This window comes from Hydra vulgaris, chromosome 03 (genome assembly GCF_038396675.1).
Source record: "Hydra vulgaris chromosome 03, alternate assembly HydraT2T_AEP".
NCBI classification, from domain to species: Eukaryota; Metazoa; Cnidaria; class Hydrozoa; order Anthoathecata; family Hydridae; genus Hydra; species Hydra vulgaris.
The window spans coordinates 52875001-52896142 of NC_088922.1; the positions used below are offsets into that span (position 1 = coordinate 52875001).

Sequence of the window (21142 nt, forward strand, 5' to 3'; positions counted from 1 at the left end):
ATGCATTTAACAAATTGTATAAACCAGGTGTTGGCAGCATATTGGGACAGTAGAGCCAAAAGTTGCAATTTACAAAGTTTTAGTCTGCTGTGCAAACAAAATAGATTTCTGTAAGTACATGGTCTCCATTATAATATGTAAACGTTAAAACCAAGGGTCAGCAACCTGCGACTTGCAAGCCTCGTATTTTTTTTCTTCTTTTGATGTCAAGATGCACCTCTCTAGCTCCATGTACAAATATTAATATAATATTGAAATATAATATTGAAATATAATATTGAAATATAATATTGAAATATGATATTGAAATATAATATTGAAATATAATATTGAAATATAATATTAAAATTTAAAACAGAATTTTTAAAGAACTACCAACATCTTCATTTCAAATTCTTTTATCAAATCATCTACCAAATCTTTATTCCAATGTTGTATTTATGCATACAGCTAAAGAGCTGCATCAACTGTAAGTTGCCGACCCCTGGTATAAATGTTTAAATAATATAGTTTAGACTAAGTGCTTACATAAATCTTGTTTGTTTGTATAGCAGACTAACCAACAACAACTTTGAAAAAATTATAGTGTTACGAGTAAACAATTCGCGTGTGCTTATTATATATATATATATATATGTACGTGTCGGATTTTTTTAAAGCACAAAACGGTTTTTAGTGAGAATAGGTAAATTAAGAATATATTACATACTAGCTAAACCTTCAATATTTTGATAAATAGCTTTATCAAAATATTGAAGGTTTAGCTAGTATGTAATACAGGACTGCAAACGCTGCTTAATTTTTCTTTTTTTTAGTAACTAAGTTTGTTAAAAAAGTAACATTGTTGACATCAACTTGGCTTGACCTCCCGCCCTCTTCCCTGTCAACAAATGTCAAAAAAATGCCCTATTTTGTTATTGTAATTTATGGACAGCCCCAATAACGTGTTAAATGCATAACATTTGTTGCGGCATGCCGTTTGGCCGCTGTTTTGAAAACCATTGATTATTTGCGTTTAAAAACTTCACCTAAGCTGAAAATCTTGGATTGCAGTTGACCAAAACATTTTGAAAAATTGCCTTTACATGAATTTGTTGAAGTAGTTTGTGCCAAACTCTTTTCGAGGTGGCAATAAATAGCATATAAACAAGCATATTAACAAAGTTTTCTATTTTCTTTATTTTTTGCGAGAATGTTTTTTTATTAAAAAGCATAATTCAAATTAGAATAGATTTGATAATAATCAATTTATACTTATTTAATTTAATTTTATATATTAAAACCCGGCTAATTTTAAAGCCGGATTTTTTCACCATTCAAGTTGTTTACCCTTTAAAAGCATTATTAGAGATAAAATAAATAATAATATGAAAATAGTTATATCAGTTTGTTTCTATAAGAATATGGAATATTGAGGTAAATATTTTTTTAAGTGAGAGAAATTTGTTCTGTTTATTTTGATGATTAACAAATAAGTTTTGGTTTGATAGAAATTAAATAAAAATATGCATAACACAATCTTTAAGAATTAGTTGCATTCATTTTAAGATTATTTTTTTCCTAAACTGGTTAAATGTTCTGGTATCATAATATGTTTTTATTAAAAATTTGTGGCCATCGAAATAACCGTTTTTACGACACTTAATTCAAGTTACTCGTTGTGCTTTAGTTATCTTGATTCATCTGTTCTTACTTTCTAAAACAAAGAATAAAAGAAGTTTAAACAAAATGCGATCACAAGCTGAAATTCAGTTTGAAAGTTTTATATAAGTTCACAATATTTACTGGCTAAGAAATGAACTGAACTCTTGTTTGCAAGATAATAATTGGTTTAAAAAAAAAAGTCTATTTTTTTGTATTTGTGTGTTGATATTTTTATAAAAATTAATAATAATTCAAAAATAAATTTTAAAATAAAAAACAAGTTTTCAGTTCATTTCTTAACTGGTATATAGTTAATGTGTGCGGAATAAGTTAAGTTATAACTTGATTGCACTCATTTTTTGCTTTATGTTTATTTAAAAATTCAAAGATTATTATGCATTTGTAAACCGGCATTTACAGATGCATAACAATAATTTTGCTACATGTTTGCATTTCACAGGCTTTATTATAAATAAAACATTTCTTTCAGATATTTCTTCTAAACATTGTCAAGAATTCGAAATGACTTGAAGCAAACTTAAATAATAGTTCAAATTGTACCATACGTAAACAGTGACAGCATTTTTTGTCTTTAATAGGTTTACGATGTCAAAAATCAAATTAATAACAAGCTATGATTCTCAAAAATATAGCAAAAAACATGTACTCTTTTATGTTTTCATTATAAAACATGTAATTTGAAAATAATAAATATCATATTGTAAACTCAAAATTTAGTTTTGAGTATATACTAGTCATTCGTCAAAAATTTTAGTAAATGGTTGAAAGCCTATCTACTACGAATGTGCCTTTTGATTCTCACTATTTGTGTTTCATACGTAGACGAAAGCTTTGCGTCCAATACAGATTTTCGTAAATAATATAAATTTTATAATAAAGATTTTTAAAAAAACGTGTCTTTTTTTTTTTGTTTTGATATAAAAATTAAAAAAATGTTCCATGCTTAGCAATATATTTTTTAAACATATTTTTTCTTATTTATGCTACTCCACTCAGACTGAGAATATAGAGTGGAGGGCATGGGGGGGGGGGCGTTTTAAAAATTTAAAAACTGTAGTTTTTGACCCTCAATTGAAATAAAAGTTTACTTTTCATAAATTTTGCTTCAACGTTTTTTTAATTTTAGCATAACTTAATGTTTTTTTTTAATTCTCACACGCCTATGTTTGAAATATAATACTTATTAAAAATTTTGTTTCGCATCTTTTCCTTATGGTGATACTTAAACTATTCACTCAAAACTTTTAAAGGGATAATTTAACTATCCACATAAAAAAGTGAAAGAATTGGTACTTTTAATCTTATATCTTTCTTTTGTTGTAAGAAATGTAATTAATTATGTAAAAAGATTTTGTTTCAGAGCAGTTTCCAGTATATTGAGCAGTTTCCAGTATATTGAGAAAGTTTCAACTTTGATTTTTGAAGTCAATTTTGAGGTATGGCTCAAAATAAAAAACACGCACTTTTACAGTTACTAAAATAAAAATTAGTTTTTAAACTTTTTCGTTGAAGGAATCTAAGCAACGAATATCACTTTTGATGACAAAATTGATAAAGTACGATAAAAAATTGAAATTAGCGTTTAAAAACAACTATAATCACGTGTTTTTTAATTCAAAATGTTTTCTATCTCTTTTCTAAAAACTTTTTAGAAAAACCTCATCAAATTTCGTTATATATCTGCCTAGTTAATATCTCTAAAGTAACATTGTTTAGGGAATATTTTTACTAAATTTCAATAAGTGCGGGGAAAATTTTGTGGAAGACATGTAATTTTGGAATATGGAGTAGGAGATTTTTAACTCAAATTTACCACCGTGAAAATAAACATTATAATAACTATTTCGTTATGTTATGTGACATATGCAGATGCTAGATGTTGATGTAGATTCAGAGGGCAGTGGCTGAGGTAGTGTTGTTCCTGGTGCTAGTATAGGTGATGATACTATTATAGATTCTGGTTGTTGAGATAATAAAGGTTCAGGTTCAGATGACAGTGTTTCAAACGTATTAGCAATTTGCAACTTTGGCTGATCAATTTTATTGATGTCAAGTGGAAACAAGCCAGTGACTATTTGAACGTGTAAAAACTTCACCAGAGCTGAAAAGTTTTTTTTTGCAGGTGACTAAAACATTCTTTTGATAAGTTGCTGAACTTTGTCTGTGCATAAAACTGTTAAAGTAATTTGTGCCAAACTATTTTGACATGGCGTTAAACACCGTCTAGTAGCTGCAAAATATGTGACGAGTGAGCTGGTAAGTAAATTAACAAGATGTTGTTTTCGATGAAAATAAGTACGACCCGATAAGTGACATCTGTCACATATCCATCTACGAATAAAATATGAACATTAGATTGATGCAATCTTTTGTGAATGTAAAATTTGATAAATATAATTAGATAACTGAAATTAGATTGAATTAATTACCTGGGATTTTCTTAATGGCGGGAACATACATATTAGTGAGCCACTGCACAAACTGCTCATCTTTCATCCATCCGGTTGAATATATAGCTTACATGGCATCATCTGGACCACTTAAACACCAATCTCTGTACAGACGTTTTTTTTTGATTTAAAAATAATGTATGGAGCAAGACGATTACCAGTAGCATTAATGCAATTTTTAACTGTATAATGGATTTTTTTATTGTTGCTAACCAATTTCAATGGTCGTTTTGCACCACGCCAGCAAACTATATTTTGCTTACCTTGATCACCAGAGAAGCCTATATCATCAAAATTCCATAAACGACATGGAGTGTTTTCGTTGATACCTGCCACGTTGAGTTCTCTTTGCAGTGTGTTGAAATACTTTGCAACAATTTCTTGCGTGCAAAAAGCGGCTCTAGATGATGAAATATTGCCTATGACTCTGATGCTCAACCTATGACTCCACTGTTTTATGAAAAGGTTATACCAATCTCTTCCTGGTGTACCATGAGGAAAAAAATAAAATTGACCTTGGTGTTGCAAATAGTCGCCAACTAGTGCGATGATGCCCCAATCGGATAATTTGATGAGTGTATCTACCAAAATTGATTCAAGTTGTTTTTACAATCTCGTGCTTGAACCACTGCCAATTATTTCACCTAAGCCGTGGTTACGCCTGTGAAGAGTTGCTATTGGTATGCTGAATGATTTATCAGATTTTTAAGTGAAAATATACCTTTTTGTACTTTAACCTACGCAAGCGCAACGCGCTCTTTGGTGTAGAGTTTTTCTTTTTTCTTTGCATGCAAGTTGTTTCGAGGTATATTTTATATTAAATTAGTCCATCAATCAATAAAGTCCAATAATCCATTTGAAATTTATGCACATAATTTATAGAAATAGCTTAGTCATTTGAGACTTAATAAAAACCGCATTTAACAAGAGATTAACTAGTGTATTTCATTCATTAATTAGAATCATTTCATAAAAGCAGTCAGTAAAAGTCATTCATTTAAATTCAGAAAAGTTTTATTGAAATTTTTTTTTCAATACAAAAATTTTATTTGGAGATTTATTAGTCACTTGAGATTTAATTTAAAAAAAACCGCAATTAAGAAGTGAGCTTATTCACTTCACTTGTTACACTTCACTTATTCCTAGCGTATTTTAACCCCACAATTCTCCTTTTCCATTTTATATTCATAACTTTTTTTCCTAAATAGCAAGTTTAATTTTGAAAAAAGATTCTTGATCAGCGTAAAAAGCTATACCAGAAAACTTTTTAAGTTCAATGATATCAAATTAAACTTCCGAGAGTTCCAAGTTCATTTTTCAAAATAATAAAAAAAAATCTTATTACACATTCGAAAACTTAAAAATTTATAACAAATTTTTTTTCATCAAAAATAAAATTTAATATCATCTTACTCAGAAAAGTATTCTCTACAACGTGATTTAAAAATATTTGTAAAAAGATTTCCTATAATTAATTAAGAGCAAAAGAATAAACATTGCCATAACTATTTTATTCTTCCCGCTATTTCATTTTACCCGTTTTACTCTATAATTTGTTTATTTTGGAATGCATAATATTTTTTAAACTACGAACTTAAACTGTAAAAGAACGAAGATAACTGTTCTAAATATATACATACATATATATATATATATATATATATATATATATATATATATATATATATATATATATATATATATATATATATATATATATATATATAATATATAAAAAATATGTATATATATAAAACTGGCTACTACAGAGTAGCATGATTCAATCCATTAATCTTTGCGGACTGAATAAAAAAGTTTTGGTTTAAAATTAATTTAATATATCATTAAGTTTATAATATATAAGTATGATGCAAAATATTAGTTTTTATCTTAACCAATTCAAAAATACACTAAAAACATGTGGCTTTTTAACCCTAAAATTTTCCCTCTCAAAAATGGAAAGTTAGAAAATCATTATTATTCCTTTTTTAATTAGGAACTAATAACCTAATTCCGTAAAAAAAGCATTCAAATTGTTAAAATTGAAAAAATCTTTAAGAAATGAAAATAAAGTTCTATTTCCGCTAAGTGAGGCATAATGCAGCGGTACGGATTAAGTCCTTCCTTGCCAGTCGCAAAAAATGCTACAAAAAATTAACGTCACAAATAAAATGTTTGCTAAATTGAATTAAAGTATTTACTTTGACAGCATCGGAGACAATAATGATCTTACTTGGATTCATGACATGGATTAAATGGAAATAGAAACATTAAATGTTTTGTAAAAAATAGTTTTTTTTTCCTTAATCAATCGTACCATCCAGTTTTTTTTATTAAGTTTTTCAATTATAACTGTATGAACATTAATAAAATTGATTTGGAATTTTAAAATAGCCACGTGGCTTCCATGCAAAGGTATTGCAGCGCCGTGTTTTTTCCAGGGGCTAAAATAATTTTTTTTTTGCCCCAAAAAATTTTTTACATTTTATTGAAAAAATTTAGGAAAAAAGCGAACGCAACTCTTGGCACCAACTTCATTGGAATTCATAATGTGATTTTCTACTTTTTTCTACCTGAAAACATATGATAAATTGTTAAAAAGTCTATTAAAAACTATATAATTTTATAAAAATTTGAAATGGAGCATCAAAATAAAGTTTACATATTTGGCATTTTTAATGGCATTTCTTAGGGTAAAAAAGCACTATTTTGGCGTTATTTTACAGCCAAACTTTTCGCATTCAACATGTAGAAAAGTCTGGTAACCCTGTCCATTCCCATTTTGAATGTTTTTTTATAAAAGCGATTGACTATTTAGATAACTAATTAATTGTCAATTTATTGAAACTATTTAAAAGCCACAACAGAAAAATGAAAGAAAAAATATTCCGACCCACATAACCATGTTACGCGATCATATTTTTGTGAGAACATTATTGTTATGAGGCCAAGTTACGAGACTATATTGTTATCGAGACCATATTATTAGTTATGTAAACCAGGGGCGAATTCAGCATCTTTTAGTGTTTGAGACGTGAGAGTAACAAGTTGATAAAATATTTTTTTACTATTCTCAACTAAGGCACAAAGTACTATGCGCCTTAAAATTTACCACTGAACAACTATTGCATAAATAAAATACTAGTCTATTGCATAAATAACATACATGCTGAGCATGATGCTTTATAGCAACTTGACAAAATAAACAAGAAGTTAGATAACATTTTTAAAACTCTTTTAGTTCAGCAAAATTGTTTGTTATACAAATACCTCAATATTGCTTTTAATAAAAACAATGTCAATAAAACTGCTCTTGATCGGAAAATACACGCTACCATTATAACACTCGCGTCCGATCTTCAAACCAGCCGTAAACCGGAAGCCCGTGCCAATTCCAGTAGAAACCCAGATTCAATTTATGGCAATAATTTTACACTGCATGAGGCTTATCTGGCACCACGATCAATTCCCAGCCCAAATCCAACCCCAGTAATTCCAACTTAATCCCTACTAGGACTAGTTAAAGTGGTTAGCTGGTGATAGAATTATCGTATTGAAACCCACCAAATATGCTATAAAAAACGAAGCACTCCATATTGAAATTTAATGGTAGAAATAATCAATATAAGTACAATGTATCACGTTTGATCGAAGGTCGATAGTAGAAAGGATATATTGTTAATAATTAATATAAAAATATTGACGGTATATTCATTTTACCATCGATCTTGTCATGATCCTGATGGACCAAGCGTGACACCTTGTACTTAAACCTGCGGAAATCATTCTAACGCGTGATCAGCTTAATTATTTAGCAGATCGCACATAAAAATACGGAAGATCACTTCTTTTATTAGTAAGACGTTTACTAAAACAAAACATTTGTGCGCAAGACTCAAGTCTCTAAACTATTGATTCTTTCTAGAATTAACTTTTAATTTAGAGTGCTTTTGAGCATGTAATCTGCCAAATTATTTGGAAGATTACTTATAAGAATTGCTGATTTTATAATCCGCTCTGCCGTTTGTATCATATAAATGATCTGCTCAGCCAATCTGCTCTGCTCTGCCGACTGCTCTACCCAATTTGGTACGCATAAATAATAATTGTATAACTCTAAATTTTATAACTCTAATTAAGTTCTGTAAACAATTGTTTTTGAAAATATATTTTATCCAACACTTAGATCCTAAACTTTTATTTTATTTTATTTTAAAATTGTTTCAAAAAAAGTTTTGTTATGAAATCAAGTTTTTACTTTGTTGTTGTTCATTTGTGAGAATGTTTTTAAATATTTATGTATTTTTGTGAGTTGGCATCAAAAAACCTTTAAATAAATCAATAATCGGCCATTTGTTATTTGAAAAATGTTGTAAACCAATGCTGTTGGATATTTCTTTTGCAATTATTCTTTATAAAAGTTTATATTATTGTATTGGCTATGTCTATGCTTTTATCATACAAATAAACTGATCTTATTTATTATAAAAAGTAGTTAAAGCAGAATATACTTGTTTTATGTTTTATTTTAATTATTTTACTATTGACTAGAAATTCATATTAATCTCTTTAAATGCTTTCTTATACTGTTTTTGTTAAGTTAAAATAAACCATTATGCTTTAAAAATGTTAATGTTTTAAACGGTCAACAATATTTGAAGAAAAACAAAATAAGTATTCTCAAAAGCTGTTGAAGCACAGTTGTGCTTTCTGAAGTGGCATGATGTTATTGATGTCTGTTTTTAATCAAACAGATTTGTTTAAATAGCGTTTAACTTTATCATTAAATGAAAGTTACAAAAAATTTTTAGTTTTATAATTTGAATATTTGTACAAATAAACACAAGATTACAAAAGATTTTATGGATTTGTATTTTTCCTTATACAATACTTGTGTTGGTTTGACATTTTGATATATAAATTGAAACTCTTCTCTAGTTGTATTAAATTATTTTAATTTTTGCTTGATTTCAATCTTAATTTTTTTGTTTATTAAATTTTTTAAGCTATTTTAGAATTCTTTTAGCAAAATGTTTTTACACATTGTACTGTGTAATTTTATTTATACCATATAATAAGTATTATATTAAATTTTTTTATATAATATAGGATTATAATGTATAATATGTCAAATATATATATATATATATATATATATATATATATATATATATATATATATATATATATATATATATATATATATATATATATATGTATATATATATATATATATATATATATATATATATATATATATATATATATATATATATATATATATATATATATATGCATACACAGAAAAACTTTAAAATTTACACACATGTTAGGAATAGCAAGGAAAAGAAAGATTTGTTTATTTATCTAGCAGTGCTGGAAAAAATATAAAAACTGCAAATTTTATTGTGTCTTAAGACTCTAATGCTAAACCACTTTTTTTTCAATACATTCAATCATATTAGCACTAAAAAGATAAATTATTGGTAATAATTTTTCCATACATTTTGTAGTTATCAGTATTAGTAACTTAATATTTTGTAGTTATCAGTGTTAGTAACTTAAATTTAAAAAAAGTGAGATGTATATATATTTTTTACAGTTTATATCTGTTGATGAATATAATCATCTAAAAAATATTTTTTTTTTTTTTTTTTTTTTTTTAAAGAAACAGAAAATAACAATGTTCCTTTTTGAAAGATTTTTATGTGAAAAGTTCAAGTATAATAAATCTTATCTAATATATAAGATAAAGTAAAATTATGCACTACAATATACAAATAGACAAGACTTCAGATTTTTTTTCTGCTTTAGCAAGTTTTAGAATATAATTGATCTTTGTGACATAATATGTTGAAAGTATAATGCATATTAAAAAAAAACATTTATGTGTTAGAGTTTTAAGGATATTTTTTTTTTTTTGATAATGATAGAAACAAAAATTAAACTTAAAATTTATTTAAAAACTAAAACAAATGTTGTCAGGACAAAAGTTATGAATTGTGTAGTAAAGACAAAGCAAAAATATTTCGATTGCTAATAAGCAATAAAGGAAATGTAGTGGTTTGTGAGGCAGCTTGAAAATATAAGGATTTAATGTATTGAAATTGTAGGGGAAAAATAAGATTGAATTTTGTTGAGAAGTCGAAAAAGATATAGATTGTGTGATACTATTATGTATATTGAAAGTTATTATCACGTGTTATTGGTGCAGTGGTAGAGAGCTTTCTTTGAAATAAAAGCTTCACCATGCCTTTAGTAGTACCATACTCAACCTTGTTTTCAAGGTTTGTGTATTGGAGTTAAATGGTAAAAAGCGAGGTTTAGCCGCAATTTAGAAAGAATAAATAGCCTTGATCATAGATGTTGCTTTGACCATATAGAGTTAGATATGCACGAAAATTATAAATTACTTCACTAATATTAGGATTTTTTTGCATAATTTATTTAGGAGAGGAGGTTGTAATATTGTTTTAAGGAAGAAAAAGGAAAACTGTGCATCACATATACTTGATATGTTTTATGTGTAAGGGAGTATAATCTGCTGTTTCTGTGAAGAACAGAGAAGGGAATGATGTGTGGTGTAAAGGGTAAAAAAAGACATATTGTGTATATATATCTAATATATTAGAGTATATTAGGAAAATGCAAAGTTGTTTAGGCATGTATAGCATTAAGAATGATGAGAGTGTAGCATTGTGTAGGAAATAAAACAAAAAGCTGTACAAGCTTGGAAACAGATAATAAATTTGTTGTGATAATAAAAAGTATAGGAAAAAGAACATAAATAGATAAAAGCATAAAGCAAATATATTTATTTTTAATTTCTTTTTTCTTTAAAGTTTATTGTATATAGTTCCACACTTGTGTGGCTTTGATAATTTTCCATAATATTATTGTCTTAATGAAAATAGTATTAGAGAAAGTTTGAAGCAATTTTTAAAAACTGAATGCTCTTCCGAATATTAACCTATTTTGCTGAACAGGAATTAGTATTTTTTTTTTTTTTACTACATCATTAGGAAGATTACCATTCAAGATTTATATATTTCTACTACCCATACCCACATTTATGCAAAGATTTCAGAGTTTTGATTCTTATAGATGAGTTAAATTCACCACACCTAAGTAGCCTCACCTGTTTCTGTGTTCTAAGTCATGTATATGTATGTTGAAAGTATAATGCATATAAAAAAAAAAACATGTTAAAAATAAAATATGTTGAAGATAAAAGCATTGTGGAATTTAAGTATAATGCATATAAAAAAACATTTTAAAAAAAAGATGTAAAAATATGATGAAAATAAAAACATTGAGGGGTTTAAGTATAATGCATATAAAAAGACATTTAAAAAAATATGTAAAAATATGTTGAAAATAAAAACATTTTAAGATTCAACACATGAAAAGCTAAAAGATTACTAAAAGTTATTTTCACTTTCTTTTATAAACTTTAAAATGTAAAACAGATATGTAATTGTTTTTTTTATTTTAGTAAAGTTAATTATTTTTATTGGTTGCACTTCCTGCAAGTATGCTTGCTATAAGATTTTTTCAAATTTTATAAAATGTCAACTTTTCAACCATTATTACATGAAACATTTAATTCAATTCTTCCAAAAAATACAATAAATGGTAACAATTTGGATATATTAGATGAGGTTAAAAATGGTGGCTTTGATAGAAAAAAAGAACTAAATAAAATGTCTCCTAATGAACAATTTTCTAAAGATTCGCTTCACAATATTGAACAAAATAGTATAAATAAAAATGGAGCTAATAAGCGTACACCGCCACCTAAGCCACCTAGGATAAGTAGAAATTCAAGTGTATTATCAAACATTACTAGTGGATCAGCATCACATGATTCTCTTGTGTAAGTTTGTGACATTTTATCCACTTATGATTTTAGAAGCATGTAATATAAAAAAAGTTTTTGATTTTAGAAAGGTCTGCACAAATTGTCCATGTGACAAAGTTGATCATGAGATTGAGGGAAGCGAATTAGGTAATGGCTTTAAATTGAAAGGTGTTAGCATTATTGATGACAATACTAAATTAGCACCTAAAGAAGTAGAACAGTACTTGTGGGTTCCACCTGGTTTAGATGAAGATTTGGTATATCAATTGTATTTTTTATTTGTTGATATAAAATTTGGTAAATGTTATCCAAAACTTTTTTTTTTTTTAAATACCTATTTATTTTGTCACAGATTGAACAGTATTTTTCTGGTCTTCCACAAGAAAAAGTACCCCATTTTAACAATCCAGAGGGAATAAAGTATCACAACAAACAACTAATTTTGCAAATACCACTTCAAGATTCAAACATAGAAAGTATAACCACTCTAACTCCTAAAGAAAAATATTTACTTGATGCTTTTAAAAGAGAAAGGGACCCAGAAATATCAGTGGGAAAAGTGATACAGGCAAAGGAAAATTTGGTAAGATTAGAATTATGGTAATATAAGCGTACTTTCATTTTTTACTTTTTCTTTTCTGGGATCTTCTAATTCAATCTTTCTTGTATTTTGTATTCTAAGCAATTTTCTATGCAATATTGCATTTTCTATGCAATATAATACAAATAATTTTGTAAATGATTTAAAAAATAATTTAGAAATGCAAGAACTGCAAACAAACTATTTTTGAGGATGATGTTTGTGTTGAAGGGGGTCCTTCAAATAAAGAATATACATGGCACCCATCTTGTTTTACTTGCTTTCATTGTAATGAGCTTCTTGCTGATTTAGTATATGGTTACCGTAAAAAACATATTTTTTGTGTTAGACACCATGCTGAGCAAATTAAACCAAGATGTATAATGTGTGATGAGGTAATTTATTTATTTGATTTTTTAAGTTGCTTACAAGCTTTTAATTTTGAGTTGTTGAGCAATAGTTACTAAAAAAAATTTATGAGACTACATAAGCATAATGGGATATTTACAGTTTTTTTTGTTGTTGTATTGTTTATTTGTTGTTTTATTTTTGTTATAGAAGTTATAGGTCAAGTTATAGGAGACATGTTGTTTTAGATTCTAGGTGTCAGATGTATTAGGGTAGAGGTTTGTCAGTTGTTAAAAGAAAAATGCGTTTCCGATGTTTTATGGAAGAAATGCATGTTTTTTTAAGGTGAAGGTTGTTTTTGAAGTTTAAGTGTAGAGGTGATTTTTTTAAACAATTGTTTGAATGACCTATTAAACATAAACTTTTTTTTAGTAGTTTTTTAGTTTTTAACATTTTTCTGAGCATTTAAAATTTTGAAATATCAATACCAGTTTTTTAAATCTTTTGAAAATTAAATTTTCTAATAAGTTTTATGATTATAAACTATAATGACAGCTTCTATGCATTTTGGAAGATTCAATTAAGCATCATTACTTTTTCAAACTCAAAGATGTTATTAAATGTAGGAGCAAAAAATACTATGGATAAACAATTGGGAACAAGTAAAAAAAATCTTTTAATGTCACATGTCAGTTTTACTAACAATGTTTGGAAGTTTTGTCTGCAAACATTTTGCAAATGTTTGTACTTTAATGTCACATGTCAGTTTTACTAACAATGTTTGACAAGGAAGTTTTTGCATTTTGCAAATGTTTGTACTACTTATTTGTAAATTAATAATAAAGGTAAAAAAAAATTCCGACCTAAAATAAACCTCAAGAAATGCTGCTAATGACTTTCCTCATTCCGATTTTATATTTTCAATAAGGACAGATTGTTATTTGAAAGAAACATTTTAAATATTACATATTATTCATATTAATATTATTCATAGGATTTAATTTAATATAAGATTGTTAGATTGTCAATTCTGCATATCCTTATTACCAACTACTTTCTTAGTTATTTGGATCTATTTTGGGACCTTTTTTGAGCAAAGAAGTGACATTAACTACAAGCCATTGTTTCAGTATTGTTCCTTGTTCCAAGACATAAAAAATCATGGGTAATGGAGTGGCTAATGTGTTAGTGCATGTCTTAAATAAGTACCAATGTGATCTTCTATAGATTTATAAACATCAAGAGTAACAAGGTGATTTTGAGTTGTAAGAGCTTTAATGTAATCCATTAAATGTATACATTACAAGATTATATGTTTTGTTGTCACCAACCCTCGGAATTAGGGTTGGCATTTGGCAATGCCAATCTAACTACTGACTTTAAAGTATTTGAGGTCAGCAAAAAATTGCCATTCTCGTTTGTATGTTTTACGGGGTAACTCCTTTGTGTCAAATTTTTTTGCCAACCTCCAACAGTTTGAGGTCGGCAATTTATTACCGACCTCATTTTTCCTAATTCCAAGGGTTGTTGTCACTTAAAGAACTTGAAGTTTACAATTTACCTAGTGAGTATGCTAACTAAACTTATGTGGTTGGTATGCCAACTAAACTTATATGGTGGGTATGCTACTAAACTTGTTTGGTGGGTATGCTATTAAACTTATGTGGTGGGTATATTAACTGAACTTATTAAACTTATCCATGAAGTTTCAATATTTTTAGTGTGTACGGTCTACAGGTTTTTTTCCTAGAGCATATTTTATTTTTTTATTGAAAGCAGTTGTAGTTCGACAAAGTTTTTAGTATTTTACAATATAAAATATTTATTCTATTTAAGTATTTCGCAGAATAAAATGTTTATTTTATTTGAGTATTTCGCAGAATAAAATGTTTATTTTATTTGAGTATTTAGCAGTGTAAATTGTTCTATTTAAATATTTGAAAAAATCTAATTAAAGAACTCAAAGACAAAAAACTCTATAACAATAAATATTTTTCATAGTTGTAGGAACACTAACTTGATGCAGCTTATACAAAAATATTGACTGTAAAAAAATGAAATTTTGTTGTTAGCATATAGGAAATAAAAGTTTATAAGAAACTTAGGAGGTTAGGTTTTTAAATTATTATTTTAGATATTTTTAATTATTATTTTAGATATATTTAGATTAAACTTTATAATAAGATTTTATTTAAAAAAAAAATGTAAAAAAATAAAACAAAATAAGATTTTTTTTTTTTTTTTTTTGAATTATTTTAAAAAACAAACATTTTTTGGCTTATACAATTTAAATTTATTTTATTTTGAAATATAGATTTAGTTCAAAGGGTTTCAGCCTTTTGTGAAATCTGAAAAAGGCTTGGGTGTCTCTTTTATCATCTAAAAAGGCTTGTGCTTCTCATAAATATATCTTCCAAATATCTTTCATTTGTTCTAATAAAATCCATAGTTTTTCTTGATTTAAAAAAAATTTTTTATAGTTAATATTTGGTGGAGAATATGTTCGTACTGAAGATAAAACTTATCACTCAAATCATTTCATATGTTCTTACTGTGAAAGAGGATTAACTGGTGAGCAACATCTTGTTGATCAAGGACTGCCTATTTGCATAATGTGCTATGATGAAAAATATGCTTCCATATGTCATATGTGTGGCAAGACAATAGGTATTTAAAACATTTTTAAAGAAATATTCTTCCATATATCATATGCAAAGCTTGAATTTAGCATATCGTGATTGCAAATCATGATTGTTTTTTACACCTTCACGATTAGTTTTTTCTTCAAAAAATATTTTTGTGATTTGTTTGTTTGTTTATTTGTTTTAATTTGTTAATTTTTTTTATCTTTTCTAATTTAGCATTTTTTTGGCAATTCTTAAAAGTAATGTTTTTGTCTATTAGGAGTCATAAAGTTTTTTCACATTACCACAAGCTCTTTATATTGTTAAAACAACTTTACAGTTTGATTTGTTATTTTTTAGCTTTTACAATAACAATTAAATACTCTTTAAAAATAACACGTTTTTTATCGCCAACAAGATCGTAATAAATAGTTTTCATTACAGCACAGCGGCGCACAGTGGTCTTTTCTGTCGATCTATGGTTGCAAAAGTATTACACCACAATATAAGGGACTGAAAATTCATATACAGGTAAAACATTGTTGTATATGTAAAATACAAGAATGACCTTGGTTAGTTATGGTTGTAAAGATAGTAGTTACATGGCAATTGTTGTAAGTAGGGTGCACTTTTACTGTCTTCAGGTAATAGGATTAAAACTTGGAATTCCCTAAGTGCCGTGGTTTCAATATTCTACAGTTATTTTCTTAGAAATGAAATCTTTCTACATCTGGCAAAACACTTATATTTCTTAAAATGTCTTTATTTGTCAAGAACTGTAATTTTAGTATTTATTTTATATTTTGTTAGATTTTAAAATTAAAAAATGATGATTTTTATTTTGCTATATTAAATTATTGTTTCTTAGAAATATTAAGCACTGTAAATTTTGTATATTTTTAATTCTGTATTTAAAAACAATGTTAAAAATAACATTTTATAACATTTGTTTTATTTTTCTGGGGAGTAATTTTAAATCAAACTGATTTTAGTTTTGTTTTTCTAAAATATTAGTATGTAAAAAAATCGCCTAAACCAGAATCCTGAAATTATAAATATAACAATGTATTTGCAAAGAAGGTATTAAATTTAATGTTTAAAAAACAGAAAACACTGAAACCAATTTTTTCAATATTTTATTACATTCTTATAACATGTGAAAATAATTTTTGCCTACAAGTCTTCAGCTTCTCTTAGCAAGGCTAAAACTGATTGTGGAAAACTGTCACTAGATTTTGGCTTTTCTTAAAAAAGAGATTAAAGGGTTAGAGCTTATAAGAAGTAGATGTAACATGTCTTCCACATTTTCTTTTCTGGAAATTTTCTTGGATGGAACTGTCTGTAATTTCGAATGTCTTTATTTCTATGCTCCTGAGCCTCTCCTGACAGTGTACCAATTGGTAGGATGGCTTCTTTTATAATGATTTTGTATATAAAAATTTTGTGTACACCTTGCGGCATGTAGTACCAAGATTATTCTTGAATGTACAAATCAGCAGTTTGCATGGTAAAATTTTCAAAAGCTGGTATATTTATTGCAAACCCCGAGCTAATGGTACGGAGAATTGTACCTAATCTTTCTGTAAGAGATTTATTTACCCCTGTAGCTTGTGAGGCTAGCTCTAAGTTGTAAAAAAAGTACGAGCCACATTCCCTGTATTGCTTGTGCCACAGCCTTGTTATGGTAAGTCAACTAAAATATTCAATTCTCTTCTCAAATTTTCATGTACTACCTTTTTTATTTTTTCTGTTAATTTTTTATATTATTTTTCTGTTTTGTGTTTTCTCAATTCTCCATTTTTAATATCTAAATGGTATAATATATAGCTGCCTTGCTTTTAAAACATCTCTCTGTGCACTCAAAAGTCTTTGAACTGTGTGGTTTACTAATGATTTTAAAGAAACTTTGGCTTCTTCGCCTCCAACAAACGATTGTATGGTGGGTAAATGTATTGATTCTTTGTAAATTTATTATCAACAAAGAGAGCTCTGCTGTCATTTTTATGGGAGCCTTACTTTCATTGAAAATATGTTTTTTTTAGCTCTTCTTGGTGAACTGGTAGGAGATAAAACCATATGAATAACTTTTGCAGCATCCCTTTTACCCTCATGCCTTAATTTAATTTGTGTAGCTAGAGAAAGCTCATTAGATGTCTTACCTTCAACAAGATCTTTCTCCTAGTTTTCGCTGAATGACTGCATTCTCTGAAACGTTTTTTTGGACACCCTGTGTTTTCTTTCTTTTCACCTTTCTCTAAGCACTTAAAAATTACAAATTCACTGTCCAACCATTCTTTGTTGTGACGTAAAAATTTGTCAACTGAGCGACATCGTTGTTTTATTTTTTTTGCCTAATTCGCCACACAAATTTGTTTTTCAAAACTCACTTTAGGCCCTTCTTTAGTGTCACTACTAATAAAGTTAATTGTTTCTTCAACAAATTTTATCACTGTATTAAAATTTCTTTCCGCCATACTTCAAAAATGTCTTATTTTCTCACATGACATGCCATGGAACCTACAAAAATTAAAAAAATATAGAAAAAGCACGTACGAGCACACAAGAGTAACTTTTTCTGAGAGATAAATAAATAAAGTAACAATAAAAAAATAGTTTAGCAACAATCCCAAAAGTTCTACTCTATTAAAATCTTTACAAAAGTTCTTATTTTAGTGCTAATCTATCATCATCTTTACAATCAAATAATTTTTTTATCAACAAAGATACAACTATTGTTTTATAATATTGTAAATATATACCTGTTCCCTCGACTTCCATTTCAAAAAACTATTAAAATAACAGTTTTAGGTACACTTAAATTCACTTTGAAAGGGCGCTGGTAAATTGCCTGAAACTACTAAGCATAAGCTTGTTAAAATAAGTACAACTTTCGGGTTCAATTGTTCACTTCGAGGTGGGAGTTGAGTTCTAAGAACGATTTATTTTGTTTACCTGATTATCTAGGTATTCAATGAGTGTCATTACAACCCATTATTTGAAGATGAATTTTATACCTTTTGCAAACATAGATTATGAAAAAGGACCACCGTGCGGTGCCTGGGATGATGGTGGGGGATGCAAAAAAAATTTTTATTGTATTTTTTTATTTTTTGTGATTACATTTTTTTTGGGTTAATTCGAGTACTGATATATGTGGCAAGACATTAGGTATGTAAAACATTTTTTAAAGAAATATTCAAAAGTAAATTTTATTGCATCAAGTTTGGCTTTTTTTAGGAGTGGATGAAGAAGATGTTATATATGATGATGAACATTGGCACGATGCATGTTTAGTTTGTACTCATTGCCATTGTAAGTTAAGTGGCACAAGTTTCGTTGTAAAGGATGACAATTTTCTTTGCTCAGAATGTTACCAAAAAACAGATGACAAGCGATGTAAAAGATGCATGAAAGGTTTTGAACCTGGTGTTAAAAGGTCTGTACTTTAAAGTTCAAAAAAATACTTGATAAACTAAATAAAAATGGTTTCGGGTACATGGTGAAACCAATCTCTAAATAACTAGGATCAAGTTGACCTCAAGGCGTTAAGCTAAATTGTTTAATTTAGTTAAATACCTTGTTCCACTTTTATAAAAAGTGTCTGGATTGGAATGGCTCATCAAATGTTTAAAAATTGCTCAACAAAGTCTTTTTATGCATTTTTTGCATAAAAAACAAAAATAAAATAAAAAATTTTATAAAAGAAAGTTGTTTTTTTATTTTAGAACTTTTGTTTAGTTTTCTTAAAAACTTTTTAAAACGTCTAAAATGTCTTGCATAAACATTTTATTTTGTTTTTGTTTTTGAAAATGTTTAAAAAGTAACAAATCTTTAAAACCATTTCTAACAAATCTTTAAATATTTAATCAAACAAATGTTAAAAACCACATTTAATAACTTTATTACACATCACATGTGATAGCCACACTCACTTTATGGGATGATATGGATGTGGGCTGTATGACAGTTGTATTTATAATACTTAAGTGGTAAAAGTATTATAGCCGCATGTGGACCTTACGTGGCTACTACCTAAGTGGTATAAATACCGTAACCACATATGACCCATATTAAGCCATCCTATTAATCGAGTGTGGCTATCATTAAATGATACATTAGGTCCTCAAATTTTCTCTTATTTATCTTTAATTTATCTAGATTGGAGCTAAAAGGGGATTTTTGGCATGAGAATTGTTTTGTATGTGATAGCTGCAAGAAGCCTATTACTTCAAAAAGATTTATTCATCACGAAGGAAAGCAAGTGTGTTGTCCTTGTTTTGATCTTTACTTCGCTAAGCGTTGTGGAAAGTGCACTGAAGTATTACGAGAGGGTGGCGTTGCTTGCGGTGGAAATTTTTATCATCGAGATTGTTTTATATGTGATAACTGTTCAGATCCTATTTCTAGTCAACCATTTCAGCAAAAAGATGGAAAGAGATTCTGCACTCCTTGTTATAAATCTCTATTTGCTAAAAAATGCACAGCTTGTGGCGATTATATTATAAACGGGGAGTTTTACACTGTAGATGCAGATAACTGGCACAAAAATTGTTTCCGATGTGTGACATGTAATGAAATATTATACAGACAATCATTTGCTCAAGAAAACGGTGTTATCAAATTAATTTGCGAAAATTGCCAGGATCAGTAAAACATATCAAGCTGTTAAAAGTTAAAAAATATTATTTTATTAACTGATATTTTAGCTTTGAAAAAACTTCTTAGTTAAAGCACAGTAACATGATTCTAATATTTTATACTCATTTTTCATACCTTTTAGCATCCAGACTTTAGGTATCTTGATTTTAATGTAAATATGAAAATATTTTAATTTTGAGGTTCACTTTAACAGTCAGTTGCGAAATTCGCTTTGTTAAGGTTTGCACAAACGAAAGAACGTTTAGAACGAGTTTTTCTATATTTTAATTTTTAACTTAAATCGTCTGGTCAGTAAAGACTTAAAACTTTTTTACTTTAGTCTAGTTTGTACGGTTGAATATTTATCTATTAGGTTGTATATTTGGTTTATTGTACATTTGAAAGTTTAACAAATAGTAAATTGTTTGACGTTCTTATGTTTTTTAATACCGAGTTAACCTCTTACATAATTTTAAATACCCAGCTGAACGACAGTTAACCTCTTACGTGGTTTTAAATACTCAGCTTAAAGACAGTTAAAATTAAACAGCTTGAGTTTTGAATTGAAAACAAGAGTGAAAGGAATTTGCTAATATAGTAAAAATTGTTGATGTTTATCGTGTGGTTAGTTTGAACGTAACACATTTCATATCATTACTAAGTTTTTACTATTGCATCGTTATCATATATGATCCTGTAGGTATTTTATAAATCAAATCCAACTCTTTAACAGATTTTCATATTGTATGTACAAGGATAATAACGTGTACATAAACAGACCACCATAATTACGTAATCACTGTAATTAGCAATAAAAGGTAACATCCAGTTAAATAGGTTAGAACAACAACTGAGTTATGGGTATCTATAAGTTCCAGTAACTATGGACTGCACTAAATCACTATTATATTAAATTACAGTTGCACGCTATTTGAGAACGTTGTAGTAATTTAAAAACAAGGTAACATTAAATGAA

General features: G+C 27.5%; 1 protein-coding gene across 3 annotated transcripts in view; it reads left to right on the forward strand.

Moving 5' to 3' along the window:
* LOC100212931 (prickle planar cell polarity protein 3-A) overlaps nt 1–20595 on the forward strand; it is a 30477-nt gene extending 9882 nt beyond the window's left edge. For 2 of the 3 annotated variants that reach the window (XM_065793653.1, XM_065793654.1), the window contains exons 3-8: nt 12062–12233; nt 12329–12559; nt 12736–12951; nt 15385–15571; nt 18766–18964; nt 19687–20595. In XM_065793653.1, the coding sequence (XP_065649725.1) occupies nt 12062–12233; nt 12329–12559; nt 12736–12951; nt 15385–15571; nt 18766–18964; nt 19687–20179 (1498 nt within the window). In that variant the 3' untranslated portion in view covers nt 20180–20595. Of the gene's footprint in view, nt 1–11590; nt 11992–12061; nt 12234–12328; nt 12560–12735; nt 12952–15384; nt 15572–18765; nt 18965–19686 lie in introns of those variants that run through there. The other variant, XM_065793652.1, reaches the window with a different exon arrangement.
* Nucleotides 20596–21142: the final 547 nt, after the last annotated feature.